We start from the raw sequence: 14,255 nt of genomic DNA, 5'->3' as shown, positions 1-14,255 counted from the left end.
AATTAATATTTATTTGTTATCACAGGGTCAAGCACAGTTAGTGAAGCAGTTACTGTGGGAGGACTTCCTGCCCCTCAGCCCTGCTTGCCTTATGTTACTGTGTGCAACGCAGAGATGTCTGGCCAGTAACATTTCAAGTTTCTCGACAGCAGCAATTACGTGTTTTTTATCATTGTACGTGAAACCGTGCCTAGGCGGGTGCCTTCTATGTAGTGTGCTTTTCATGAATATTTGTAAACTTGGATGGTCCTCTAGCATGAAATTGCTAAAACTGGCTCTGTATTAGAATTCAAACAGGAATTGCAAAATAAACACAACCCCCCACCCAGATGTCCTGAATTAGAATCCTCAGCAACGGGGTCCACGGACTGGAATTTTTTATTGTGGCTTTTGAGAACCACTGATAGGTTCCGCTTCATTGTTTTCAGTATCACAGAGCCCATAACCACCCAAGCTGTTTTACCAGGACAGCTTTGGTTGTTAAAATGTTACTTGTCGTTTTTAGTTTAGAATATAATTTCTGTAGTCTAGTGAACCAGGATCTCTCTGGAACAAATCTGTATCCTCCTCTGCTTAATATCACTGCAGACATTTGAGGATAATGATCATGGGTTCCTTCAGCCTTCTCATCTGGGTTAATGAGCCCCAGTTTTCCAGCCACTCTTTATATAGCTTAATTTTCAGATTCATTACTATCCTGTTTACTGTCTCTCCCCCCCACTCCGCCCCGTTTCCTGCTTGTCATTATTCTGTTTAAAATGTAGGACCTGGTTCTAAACATAGCCTTCCAAATAATGGTGTGGCCAGCCCCCGAGCACGGCGCTCCTGTTAATGAAGTGTGATCCTGGCTTGGATTTTTAGAGCAACAGCTTGCCCTTGGCTCATATTGAGCTGGTGATCAATTAAATGACCCCTATCGTTTCCACATGTAGTTCTGCCTAGTTAAAATGTCTCACCGTACTTTAATGCAGCCATTTCTTGGAACTTTTAATTTAGAATTTTATTACTATTTTTTCAAGGCTTCATTTATTTCCTTCAGTGTGGATTTCAAAGGATCAAGGTCGTTTGAAATCTTTGTATCACTCACATTAACTGTTTTTCGTGGCTTAGCTGTCACCCGCACACTTGACCAACATGCCTTTTTCTCCAGAATAAGAATGTTGACTAGAATTGGGCCCTTTGCTGTGTTAAGTTTTTCTTCCTTCAGACTGGCAGAGAACCTCTGATCAAGACTTGGGAGATAGTTGTTGAAGGTGCCTGGTGGCTCTAACCTTTACCCAGTCTGCACTGTGATATCCGTTGGTTGTGAACAGGATGGGGGCGTCTGAATCCTTGGCCAATCACGATGCATTTTGCCAAAGAGCTCCTCTTAGCTTCTTTCATAAGCCCCCTCCCTGGAAAGGAAAAGATGCACTGCGGTTGCCCAGTTATGCTGTGTGCGATTCTCTGGGACCCTAATGATCTTCACATTCCTTTCTTCCTTAAATACCTTTTTCCCAGAGATACCTGCCTCTTCTGCTTCCAGTTACCACCTTTATTTGGACGGGTTTTCTCATAGTCTCTTCCTGTTCTGTCCAGTGGCCTCAACTGTGCTCTTTTTCGTAACTGCCTGCTGGATATTTTCCGTGGGCTTGCCCACCTCGACAAAAATAACGTTTTCAGAGTGACATCCAGATGACATCCAGCATCTTCCAGCAGCCTTCCTCCTCCTCACTTTTTCTTTCCCCTCTGCCCTTTGTCTCTTTCCCTTTTACTCCATTTCTTCCCAATGTCTTCATGTGATGGCATCATCACTTTCTATCACAAAGAGTTGAAATTTTGGACTTTGTTTCGATAATCCTGGTGTCTGGTCACCAAGTTAATGTTAGGATTTTTTAAAAGTCAGTGACACTGTTCACAACCACCCTTTTCTGGTCTACTTCTGTCGCGAAATTCTGTGATGCTCGTGGATTGTACCAAAAACTTGCTAAGTTTCTTCCTTGACTTAGGATTCTCTACATCAGATCTGCCCTAAGTGCTGCCAGATTCATCCTGCTGAATATCACTGTTGTTACACTTCCCTGGTGAAAACAGGAGCTCCCTGTTTTTTCTGTACTTTATTCATCCAGGCACTCGTTCTCCAAATGGCCTGTGCACCGTCTGGGTGCCAGGTGCTACACCTGTCTTGGAATAAGTTGTGACTAAGGAAGGCATGATCCCTGCCTTCTAGGACTTTTATTTTAAATGTTTATTTTTGAGAGAGAGAGAGAGAGAGCGTGCGTGCGTGCACGAGCAGAGGAGAGGCAGAGAGACGGAGACGGGGGATCCAGAGTGGGCCCTGCGCTGACAGCACAGAGCCTGACGCGGGGCCCCAGCTCGCAAACTGCGAGGTCGTGACCTGAGCCGAAGTTGGATACTTGCCCGACTGAGCCACCCAGGTGCCCCTGGATACAGAATTTAATTGGAAACTAAAACTGCATTTGTTTGGGCTGTGGTTTCTTGTCATTAACGTCCTGTGAGGGCCATGAGGGTCGGCTTGCTTCTGTTGCTGTGCCCTGGAATGGGCTTTGATGCGTCACTCATTTAGCTGGCTCCATCTGTGGGCTTTGGTTCCTCCGTGAGAGTCTGTCTGTTCTCAGAAGGAGGGGGTTTGGGGGTGTTGAAGCGGTGGGTTCAGATATTTAGATTGTGTATCTTTATTTAAACACTTAGTTTTAATAGTTTTTCACGAGTACTGCCTTACTACCAAATTTATTCAGCTTCCTTTTTAGTAAGAATAAATGTACATTCCTATGGAACTGGGAAGGTAAATTGATCTATGGCTGCTGAATGTGCTGAGTTTTTTAAAATGGTGTTTACACAAGCTAGCAACTAATTCACCTTGTTTTTCCTTTAAGACTTAAGAAATAAAGCTTTCAAAAATGTTTGATTTATTTTCTTAATGATTCACATCCCATAGTTGTAGTAATTTGATGCCCAATTAGATCTTAGAAATCTAAATAAGACTCTTCTATTTTTGTATTAGGATTTAATAACTATCTGTGTTTGGATTTGGGGAAGTGTTTAGCCTTAAGCATCTATTTATATTCACGGAATCTTGAGCAGGAGTGCTCACACTTGCATAGATGTCAGAGTCTGGAAATAGTTTTGTTCTTTTTGGAAACACTGTGAACTGCAATATATTAAATTATAATCTATATAGTTTGTTCAAAAAGAGGTAGTGTCTACACTAAAACTTAAGCTTGATAAGTAGTGGGGCACCTGGGTGGCTCAGTTGGCTAAGCATCTGACTCTCCATAGCGGCTCAGGTGGTGATCTCAGGGTCCTGGGATTGAGCCCTGCGTCGAGCTCCACGGTCCACGGTCCTTGCTTAGTGCAGAGCCTGCTTGGGATTCTCTCTCTCCCTCTGTCTCTGCTCCTCCATTGCTCTCACGTGCACTCTCTCTGTTTCTCTTAAAACAAATAAACGTTTTAAAACAAACAAAAACCCCTAAGGTCAGTAGTAGACAAAGTATAGGTTTAAGAAAAAGTTAATGGGAGGGACGATTAAAATTAAGAACATTATCCCCGTCACACCCATTTACTGCTTTTTCTTCTCATTGGAAAAGGACTGCTGTCTGCTATTTTATTTCAGTGATGAAACTATAAACTTTCAGAATGCCACTTTTTCTTGTACCGAGGTTTGAGAATTGTTTTGTTCAAGAAAAAGGAATAATATGAAGGTCAAAATCATACTATGTAAAGTACGAGAGAGAAGAGAATGCATGGAGGCCAACTGGCTTCTTTTATTTTATTCCATCTATAAAAATTGTTCTCTCGTGGTTTTCTAAATTCTTAGCCCATCCCCATGTTTCTATGAAAACTCAGTATTGCTTATTAGAATTACCTGATGGCTTTATTAAAGCGGCTCTACCATGTATTTTCCAGTCCTCCCGATTACTTCTTAGACCTGCATACACAGCTTTTCAGTGGTGATCGGGGCCAGATGCACAGGGTGTAGTGGTATATACAGTCAGTAACCCAGGTACTTGCCTGGTACAGATGAAAAGCTCCAAAGTAGGAACTCTTCCTTGACAATTAGAAATATGTTCTTGACATCGTGGAATCCAAGGCATTGTTGTGCACATCTCTGCTTTCTTCTGAGTAGCAGACTTTTTCGTTGTGTCTGCCCAGCTTGCAGAAGGAATTTTTAAAACGAGCCGGTACACGTGTGCGTGCGTGTGCACATACGATCGTTGGGGCTTTAAAATATGACTAATGCATATTAACGAGATGGTTCGAGTTCTTGCCACTCATTATCAGGTTAGCTTGATGCATGGGATAATCCTTACTCCAGTTCATTTCCCACCTAGGAAATCTTTCTGAGTTTGAAAGCTGCTTTGGAGAAGTACCATGAAGGCATTGAAAAGGCAGCCGAGGACTGTGGTGCTAAAATCGAGGCGAAAACGGCTGAACTGAAGAAGAACATGTTCAGAACGTCGGCCTGATTAACGCAGGCACTTGGCTTTCCGCAAGCAGCTAGCCGCCTTCCTTTTACATTGGGAAAGAGGACAGTTCGGTTGAAGTTCTTGGAAGTATCGGAAGCAGCACGTAATGTTGGCTCAGCCGTTTTCACGGGCTCTTCTAGGTTGTTATTTTGTAAGAGAACACGTGTGATGTAGACTTTTATTAACTTACAATTAAAATAACCTGTGCAGCTGTTCATGTGTCTCCTCTGCCCCTCGTTGTCAGTAGTTGGAGTAAGACAAAAATGGGTGCACTGGAATGCAAAATCTTCCTGTTGCCTTCTGCTGCCTTTGCTTGCTTTGTGGACATCAGGAGGTGTGGTATCACTGAGCAGCGTGGTCCGGGTCTTGTTCGCTGCTCACTTGGGCAACTCGCGTACATATTTCTGTTACTGCTCTGTGGGTCCTGAGAGACGGAACGGGTTTGCCAAGATTTGAACCGGGCTCTGTTTGGTACTGGAGTGCGGAACGTGTGTGCTGTACCACTTTCTAGCGTGATTACTTGCGAGAGAAGGTTTGAGTGTGGCGGTCCAGTTCTTCACTGATGCTTCACTTAAAAATAAACTGTCAGTTTTTCCACCAGCAAAAATGGGATTATTCAGTAATAGAGAATTGCAGTTCAGGACGTGCGGGCAACGGCGGGACCACAGGCGGGTCCGGCAAACGAGAGGAACACTGTCTCCGGAAAAGATGGATGTCGGGAGGGGTCGTTTGATCCCAGGTCCGTTGGAGAGAAGTGAGAGTTGAAGGCGATGATGGTTTCTCATCGGCTGAGTTGCCAGCGTGGTCTCTTCCTGGTAGGAGATGCAGAGCTCATCACTCCCTGTTGGATGATGATTCCTTACTGTGGACGATTCTTTTGTTGGGATCTGCAGCTGTCGTTCTTCCAGTGATTGATGTTGAGAGGTAGGGCTCCCCCTTCTAGCCTCCAGACCCCACTGTGGTGAGGTTTCCTTTTGTTCATGTTCATGGCGCCATGACACCTTTATGAGGAAAATGAGGTAAAATGCGCCAAGTGCCTAGAAGATATCAATACGTATTCCATATTAGCATCTGGAGTCATGGGAAATCCGGGTATTTCTGTCTCTGTCAGAGATAATAAAATATTAGTGCAGGTAGAGACCAGCCTTTCAGTGAGAGGAAAAGCCCTGGAATGGAGGCACTGGAGAAATCTGGGTGTCCAGGGAGGGATAGTTGGGCTAAGGCTGAACTATTGCGCTGTTCCTTTCTTGCTTCTTTTTAAATAGTTAGAATTTTAAGCCTTTAAAAGGTCTGTTTATGAGGCTAGGTAACAGGTGTAAACATGACCATGTCTCTTTTTATTTTATTTTATTAAAAAAAATTTTTTTTTTAACATTTATTTTTGAGAGAGAGAGAGACAGCGTGGGAGCAGGGGAGGTGCAGAGAGGGAGACACAGAATCCGAAGCAGGCTCCAGGCTCTGAGTTGTTAGCCCAGAGCCCGACATGGGGTTTGAACTCAGGAACTGTGAGATCATGGCCTGAGCTGAAGTTGGACGCTTAACCGACTGGGCCACCCAGGCACCCCTAGACAATTTTTTTAAATGTTTATTTATTATTGAGAGAGACCACAAGTGGGGGAAGAGCAGAGAGAGAGGGAGACACAGAATCTGAAGCAGGCTCCAGGCTCTGAGCTGTCAGCACAGAGCCCGATGTGGGACTAGAACCCATGAGCTGTGAGATCATGACCTGAGCCGAAGTCGGACATTCAACCCACTGAGCTACCCAGGCGACCCTCTCTTTCTTTTTATATTTAAAAGTTTAACCCCCTGGACCTATCTCCACCTTTAAGCTGTTGTCCCCCACCCCTACCCCCAACCAAGATGCCACCTTACACTTGTCAGAATGGCTAAAATAAAAAAGAGAGGGAGGAAGCGTTGGCAAGGGTGTTGAGAAAAAGGAACCCTCATGCACTGTTGGCGGGAATGTAAATTGGTGCAGCCACTGTGGAAAACGGTATGGAGGTTCCTCACAAAATTAAAAATAAAATAGAATATGTCGCAGTAATTCCACTACTGGGTATTGGAAACACGAATTCAGGGAGCCACATGGGCCCCTATGTCTATGGCAGCATCATTTAGAAAGGCCAAGATAGGGAAGCAACCCAAGTGTCCATCGATGGATGAATGGACACAAGGTGTGTGTGTGTGTGTGTGTGTGTGTGTGTGTGTGTGTGTTTCAGAATATTACTCAGCCATAAAAAAGAATGAGATCTTGCCATTTGCAACAACATGGATGGACCTAGAGAGTATAATGCTAAGTGAAATTAGACATATTATATGATTTCACTCAGGCGGAATTTGAGAAACAAAAAAAAGGGAAAAATGAGAAACAGACCCTGGAATCCAGAGAGCAAACTGCTTCTCACCAACGGGGAGAGGGTGAGGGGAGGGGGATCAAGGGCACACTTAGCATGATGAACACTGACTCATGGACAGAATTGCCAAATCGCGATATGGTACGCCTGAAACTAGTAATAGTTACCATGACTGGTTAATTAACCTTCAAAAAGAACCGGATTTCTAGAAACCGTAATCTATCCACGTGAATCTGCGTCCTTCTCTGCCCTTCATGACATTGTTCCTTCTATCCATGCTAATTTATTGGACTTTCTAAGATCACCAAAACATTGCTGATATCCAAGTTCCCTGGATACTTGTTCAAATCTCTATGTTTCTTACATTCCACCTGCCCGATACTTTTTTCTCTTTGTCTCCGTAGCACCACTTTCTTGGTTCTCTTCACTCCCTGTCCCTTTAAATTTTTCCCCCGGGGCCACTTTCAACGTTCACCTCTGAAGTGTTTGTGTTCCAGGCTTCTGCCCTTGATCTCCTACCTCTTACTTTTCCTTGAAAACTTTTATCTACACCCATAGCTTCCACCACAAGCTAGAAACATCTATGCAACTCTTACTTGCACTACGTACGTTTAATTACATTTTTCCTGTTTCCCCTGAATTTCGCACTTGTATATCCAACAGTCAGTAGATGGTTTTAACCTTTTGGCATTCTGGTGGAGCTTAATGGGCCCTCTCAAAATGATGTTTTCCGCGCATGAAATAAAATGTAGGATTGCCAGGGCAACCAATTAGATTCAAGCACGATTATCAAAATACTCAACACACGTTCTGCTAAACAGTATCACTAACTACACTCTGCCCGTGTTGGAAAAGTAACTCCTCTGCTTTCCCTCTTGTGACACTCGCCTCACTCCTTCATATCATTTAGTTGCAAGAGCTGTGGCTCGATGGACCCCACTCTGCCTCTTGTCACGTCTTCACCTGTGGTGCAATTCGCATCCTCATTTCCTACCCGATGTTTGCCATGATCTTACCAGGATCCTGGTCTCACCACCCTCACAAAGGCATCAGGGCATTTTAAACATGCAAGTTAGATTATGTCAGCGATTTGTGCAAAGTCTTTCTGGATTTTCCAGCTGTGCCAGGGTGACGTGGTGACCCCACGGGGGAACCACAGGATAGTTGCGATTTGCAAAGGAAAACAGCGATAGTTGCTCCCTATTGGACACCATGGAAACTACTAGCCCAAGGTAGTCCAAGGTTTCAAAGTTCGATCACCCTGCATTCCTTTCCATGATACATCTTTATGAAGTGGGTTTCTGGCATTTGCTGTGATAATAAGTATCACATGGAAATCATTATGGAATAAGAAATGAGGGTAGTGAGGTCTAATCTGATTGCAAGCTTCCAGAGCAAGTTTCGAGAATGTGTACAGTGCCCAACAGGCATGCGTATCCACTTAGTAACTGGTTATTTAAGAGCACAATAAAAATAGTCTTTCTGTTTTTGTGTTATTTTTCCTAAGCACACATTGTTAGGACATAAATGCCCCTTAAGTTGTTCTAATCTAACTACTTCTTAATGGACCTGTTTTTTTTGTTTGTTTGTTTGTTTTGTTTTGGTTTGTTTTGTTTGGCCAAGGGGCACAGTGAAAGAATCTCTGAAAGACGGGCTTCATGAATGAGAAAGTCATGGAACCCCTCACTTACAGGATAAAGTAAATGTGATGAGTTCTATTAAGACCCTTCTTAATCCAGACTCTGGCCTTGTCTCTCGCCATTTCTCATCAGAACTTTATCCTGGAAGCGGTAGCAAACTGGTTGAGTGTCCTTTTGGCCCATCTCACTTCCGTGAACTTTCTGTTTGCACGTGTTTTCTCCCTCAGCTTATGTTTCTCCTTTGTATGTTCATGTGGAAAGTAGTCCGTTTTCAAGTCTCAGTCCAAACTACAGCTGATACACCCTTTTAAACTTTATATCAGGTTTTCCTTTATATCTGTTATTATTTTCATTAATTTATATCATTGTGAGTTTTTACACATCTTCACTTGCTACACTTAATGTTTCTTGAGGCCGTGTCTCCCCCAGTTCTCTCTAGTACTTTCTAGGGCAGCATCGTGCTAAGCACCTGGTAGTCACTTATGTTTAGTTAAGGCACTGCCATTTTTTCCTCCCGTGACCAAATAATGTATCCATCGAGGTCAGGTTTATCTGAATCCAGCAAGAAACTTATTTCTCTCATCCTTTATTTGATTTATTTTTTATTTTTTTGTTAATTTTGAGAGAGAGAGAGAGAGAAGGCAGGAACAGGGGAGAGGCAGAGAGAGAGGGAGACACAGAATCTGAAGCAGGTTCCAGGCTCTGAACTGTCAGCACAGAGCCTGACACGGGGCCCGAACCCATGAACCACGAGATCATGACCTGAGCCGAAGTTGGACACGACTCACTGAGCCACCCAGACGCCCCCATATCTTTGGTCTTTTTTCACACCAAACACCAACATATGCTCCGCTAGTTTGAGAGCTTTACTCTCCCCCCCCCCAAACAGGTAAAAAAACAAACACATTCAAGAAGCCCTCAGTGTAATCCAAATGATAACCTGTATTTGGCTGTTAACATTGAAGAATACAGTACAAAATTTGAAGTTTTTGTCCCAAAGCCTTCTTGAACATATATGACTTATGTGAGCAGCGTAACGTTTTCAAGTTTATTCGCGGGGAAACTAGTGCTCTGAAGGAAATAAATGGCATTGTGTGTGACACTCACTGCGGCCTGATCTTGAAGGACGTTCTGCACGTATTTAGACTCTAGCCCCTCTTGTAGGAATCCAGCCACTCAGCTGTATGTAGAGCAAATATTTAATTTCCAATTCAACTGACATATTTCAAGGAGCTAATCCATTTTATGACAAAGCAAGGGAAATTGAAATATGCACCTTGCAGGCTAAACTTAATACATCTGATTTTAGCTTCGCGGGATGTTTCCTATTTTTAGTAAGACCAGAAAAGTTTTATATGAAATTCCATTTCAAATTCAGGGCCCGCCACCTACTTCAATTAAGTTGGCTCTGTCCCTTTGATTGAAAACAGGACTCTGTTCTGCCTACCCATATTGCCACCAGGGGGCATAACGCAACTTGCATAACCAATGCTAGAATAACTTGGTTTTCAGATTTGAAAGCTGACAAATTTAAAGTGATAGCAACGACTGAAAAAAAAAAAAACAAAAAACAAAAACCAGTGTCAGAAAGAACTGAGAGACAATCTATTCAGAGTCAAAATAGATTCTAAACAGTAACTTAAAATTATTTAAAATTTTGCTACCTGGATAATTCATCCCAAAGCTCCAATTTCTGACCCGGTTTTATTATCTTTTTAAGATTATTTTATATTTTTTTTTATTAGAGTGAGTGTGTGAGCTGGGGAGAGGGACAGAGGAAGAGAGAGAGAATCTCAGGCAGGCTCCACGTTCAGGGTAGAGCCTGACTCGGGGCTCGATCCCACGGCCCCTGGGATCACAGACTGAGCCTAAATCAAGAGTCAGACACTCCACTGACTGAGCCACCCAGGGGCCCCTTAAGATTATTTTATCTGAGTTATCCTCCTACTGCTTGGTTCTGGAATTCTAGCTCAGATTCCATGCAACTCTTAAAACCGACTTTTCCTGAGACAAGAATTTGAGATACCCATACGACGATGAGCGAGTCACTTAGGAAACAAACCCAGATCGCCACTGGCATTGATGACTCAGGGACATTATTTTTTTCCGAGAAGATTACTGGTCACATCAGTCCCTCACATCATCACCATCCTCTAATCCATTCACACTGCCTCCCCATAGATCTTCCTGAAATACAAACTTGGTCATCGCTTCCCCCACTGCTTAGGAATCTTTGCCGCTCGCCATTTCAGGATAACTCCAGGGCCCTTTGAAGGTCAATGCCGCAACGGAGGCAGTATGGTGTAGCACAGTAGTTCCCAGACTGTCACGTTTGTGAAACATGCCTTGATTTGGTGCGTCTCTGGGAATCTACTCTTGATACAAGTGACTAAGCGACTCTAATAACAGGGAGCCTTGGGGATCGCTTTATGAAGCTTTGCTCTGTGATTTCTTTTGTTTCCTTCTTAATTTTTTTTATTACGTTAAAATTATTTATTTTATGGATTATTTTATTTATGGATTTTATTTTATGGATTATTTTTATTTTTTACTTTTTTTCTAAATAGAACTTATTGTCAGGTTGGCTAACATACAGTGTATCCAGTGTGCTCTTGGTTTCGGGAGTAGATTTCCTGCGATTCATTGTTTACATACAACACCCAGTGCTCATCCCCACAAGTGCCCTCCTCACTGCCCATCACCCATTTTCCCCTCTCCCCCTCACCCCCCATCAACCTTCAGTTTGTTCTCTGTATTTAAAAGCCTCTTAAGGTTTGCCTCCCTCTTCTGTTTGAAACTATTTTTTCCCCTTCCCTTCCCCCACGGCCTTCTGTTGCTATGTGATTAAGAGCATCGGCGTTAGAATTAGCCCTCACATTCCTTTCTTTATCATAAAATGGGAGTAATAACTACATCTCTAGCACATAAGGACCGAGGGAGTTTGGGAAAGCAATTAGCACGGTGCCTGCCACATAGCAGATATTCAAATGGCAGCAGGTGCCGCTGTAGACATAACTGTTGGTAGATCGCTCCGGGGACCAATCTGATATGCTTTCTATCTTCTGCCCCACCTCTACTGCAATCCTTTACACCTACTTGGTGCCGAATGAGTAAATGTTTGCCGAATTAAAGAATCTGGTCTGCTTGACCACAATGGGCGCAAGACCCTAAAGCAAATAGTTCATAGGGAAAGAAATCAGCCTTGTATTTTCAGTGCAGGGAACAAAGGTCATGACAGTCTTATCTTACCAGGGAGAAGGAGCAGGTGCACGCGTAGAAAAGGTGCAGACTTCCCTTGGCTCCACAGGGTGTCGCTGCTGACTCTCCTTTCCAGGTTAAGCGTAGGTGTAAGAATGACATCAGGAGGGTTCTCAGACCTCGGGGTCGATCAGAATCACCTGGAGGGCTCAACCAGCTTATTGCCCCAGCGTTTCTGATTCCGTAGGGCCGGGTGGGGCTCTAGAACGTGCACTTCAATCAAGTTCCCAGGTGAAGTTGGTGCTGCTGGCTCGGGGTCCCAGTTGCAGAATCACTACTTTAAGGGGCATCCACCCACAGCGGGGTGAGGTTTTTTTACAGGTCTCCTTATGCGTGCAAGTCAGCTAGAGCTCTTCTCTTGTTAAAATAGTCATTTAGTAGGTCTGGGTGGGACCTGATACCTTGCATTTCTAAAAAGGAGGTGATCCTGGGGCGCCTGGGCAACTCAGTCGGTTAAGCATCCAACTTCAGCTCAGGTCATGATCTCCGGGTTTGTGGGTTCAAGCCCCGCGTCAGGCTCTGGGCTGACAGCTCAGAGCCTGGAGCCTGCTTCGGATTCTGTGTCTCCTTCTCTCTCTGCCCCTTCCCTGCTCACGCTTTGTCTCACTCTGTCTCTCAAAAATAAACAAATGAAAAAAAAAATTTTTTTTTTAAATGTCTGTTTTTGAACGACCTTCAAACCCCGTGTTTACAGCTGACCAGCCGTGTGAACTGGGACACCCAGCCTAAGGTTCCTCGTTTGCGAATCAGGGACCATAGTGTCTTTACCTCGCAAGGTTGCCGTGAGGGTTAGAATCAGATGATAAATGCGAACTACTTCGCACTCTTTGTAAACAGCTGTCATCACTAGTAAAGTCCAAGAAATAGAGGCGACGGAAATGGCTGTGGCACGTGTGAGGTGAGATTTTACAGTTCGAAAGAAATAGAATCTAACCAGAAAAACAAGTCCTACTGTACTCGTGATTCCAGCCACCCACTACCAGTGTTGACGTATTGCTTCAGCTCTATCACCAGGCAAAGGAGAGAGGATTCAGAGAAGACCGAGATGCTTAAAACCTTCCTTTCGACCAGATTCGAAGAAAAAAAATGTCATGGGAACGTTAATCCCTCTTAAAAAGTTCTCCGAACTCAATTGCATTTTTCCGGGAGGGTGAAGTTGTCCAGCGTCACCAAAGCAACTTTATATATCGGTTCTTTGGAAGCCAGAGACTGTGTTTTTTAATCTTTAGAACTTAGCACATAATGGAAGCGAAGTCATATTTGATGAACAACTGAGTGAAGAAACTTCACCATATTCAAAGGTATAATAGGGTTGCCCCTCATTGGTTTCTTCCATGAATTCTCCTCCTTGCAATGGCTCCCCATTGTCGTAGTTTTAGAGCCACACATCCCACATTCCGGAAACCACTCCGTTCTGGGCAAACCAGGATGGGTGGCCTCCCTAGACATGTCTTATACATGAAGCCTGTTCGCCCCTCGCTCCTACCCCTGGCTGGGCTTTTCTTCACTTTTACAAAGCCTAGGCCCCCTCCCCCTCTTCTTTTTTTTTTTTTTTAATTTTTTTTTAACGTTTTATTTATTTTTGAGACAGAGAGAGACAGAGCATGAACGGGGGAGGGGCAGAGAGAGAGGGAGACAGAATCGGAAGCAGGCTCCAGGCTCTGAGCCATCAGCCCAGAGCCCGACGCGGGGCTCGAACTCATGGACCGCGAGATCGTGACCTGAGCCGAAGTCGGACGCTTAACCGACTGAGCCACCCAGGCGCCCCCCTCCCCCTCTTCTTCACTCGATAACTCAAACCACATCTACTAAGAGTCCACGTTATACCGGGTCTGATACAAGTGCCTTAAAAGAAGTGAATGCGTGATTCCTGCTCTCTAGAAGGATCCCTGGATGTTTGTCAACTCTTAGACTTTCTCTCCGTCCACGTGTTGTTAGTTGTCCCGTTTGCTCCAATCCGGGCGTTTGTACTCCGTGGCTGTGTCACCAGTTAGGTCACCGGGGCCGACTCTTGTGGCACAGCTAGTCCGGCCTCTGCCAACAAAGAGAAGGATGACTTTTTTGCTTCACTTTTTTATGTCCAGGGTGAAGGGAAACTACCAAGGTTCCTGTGAGTGAAGATTCTTTTCCCAACTGCCCAGAAAGGTGGGCAGGGGTGCAAGGCCAGAGCGCATGCTCTCATACCCTACAGAGCATCTGCCCAGGGGTACACCTCGCCCCTCACACCTGTCCCTCTGTGGGATCTAGGCATTTGAGGAAAAAAACCCCTCTCATCTACGCACTCAGCCATAGAGCCCCTCAGCCCCTGTACCACATCCCAGGGCCCCCCTTTTGTAAGTGCAGTACCTGGAAAGGGAAAAAATACAAACCTTGGACTTTGGCTGGAGCTACTCCCCCTGGCTGTGACTTTTAACTATGTAATGACACAGCAAAAAGGTTGGTGGTATTCTAGAACTCTGTGTAACTTCTCTATATCTGCAATTCGAAATATAAAAATATGAGCGCTTGGGTGGCTTAGGCAGTTAAGCGTCTGACTT

At 44.3% G+C, this 14,255-nt stretch overlaps 1 protein-coding gene across 1 annotated transcript in view; it reads left to right on the top strand.

The window, feature by feature from the left end:
- Window positions 1-4,681, top strand: part of NUF2 (NUF2 component of NDC80 kinetochore complex) — a 36,391-nt gene extending 31,710 nt beyond the window's left edge. Inside the window, exon 14 of the mRNA XM_007075666.3 lies at window positions 4,332-4,681. Within this exon, the coding sequence (XP_007075728.1) occupies window positions 4,332-4,466 (135 nt within the window). The 3' untranslated portion in view covers window positions 4,467-4,681. The remainder of the gene's footprint in view (window positions 1-4,331) is intronic.
- Window positions 4,682-14,255: the final 9,574 nt, after the last annotated feature.

Source organism: Panthera tigris, chromosome F3 (assembly GCF_018350195.1).
Source record: "Panthera tigris isolate Pti1 chromosome F3, P.tigris_Pti1_mat1.1, whole genome shotgun sequence".
NCBI lineage: Eukaryota > Metazoa > Chordata > Mammalia > Carnivora > Felidae > Panthera > Panthera tigris.
The sequence above is the reverse complement of the archived record's forward strand: the minus strand, read 5'-3'. Positions and strand labels throughout refer to the sequence as shown.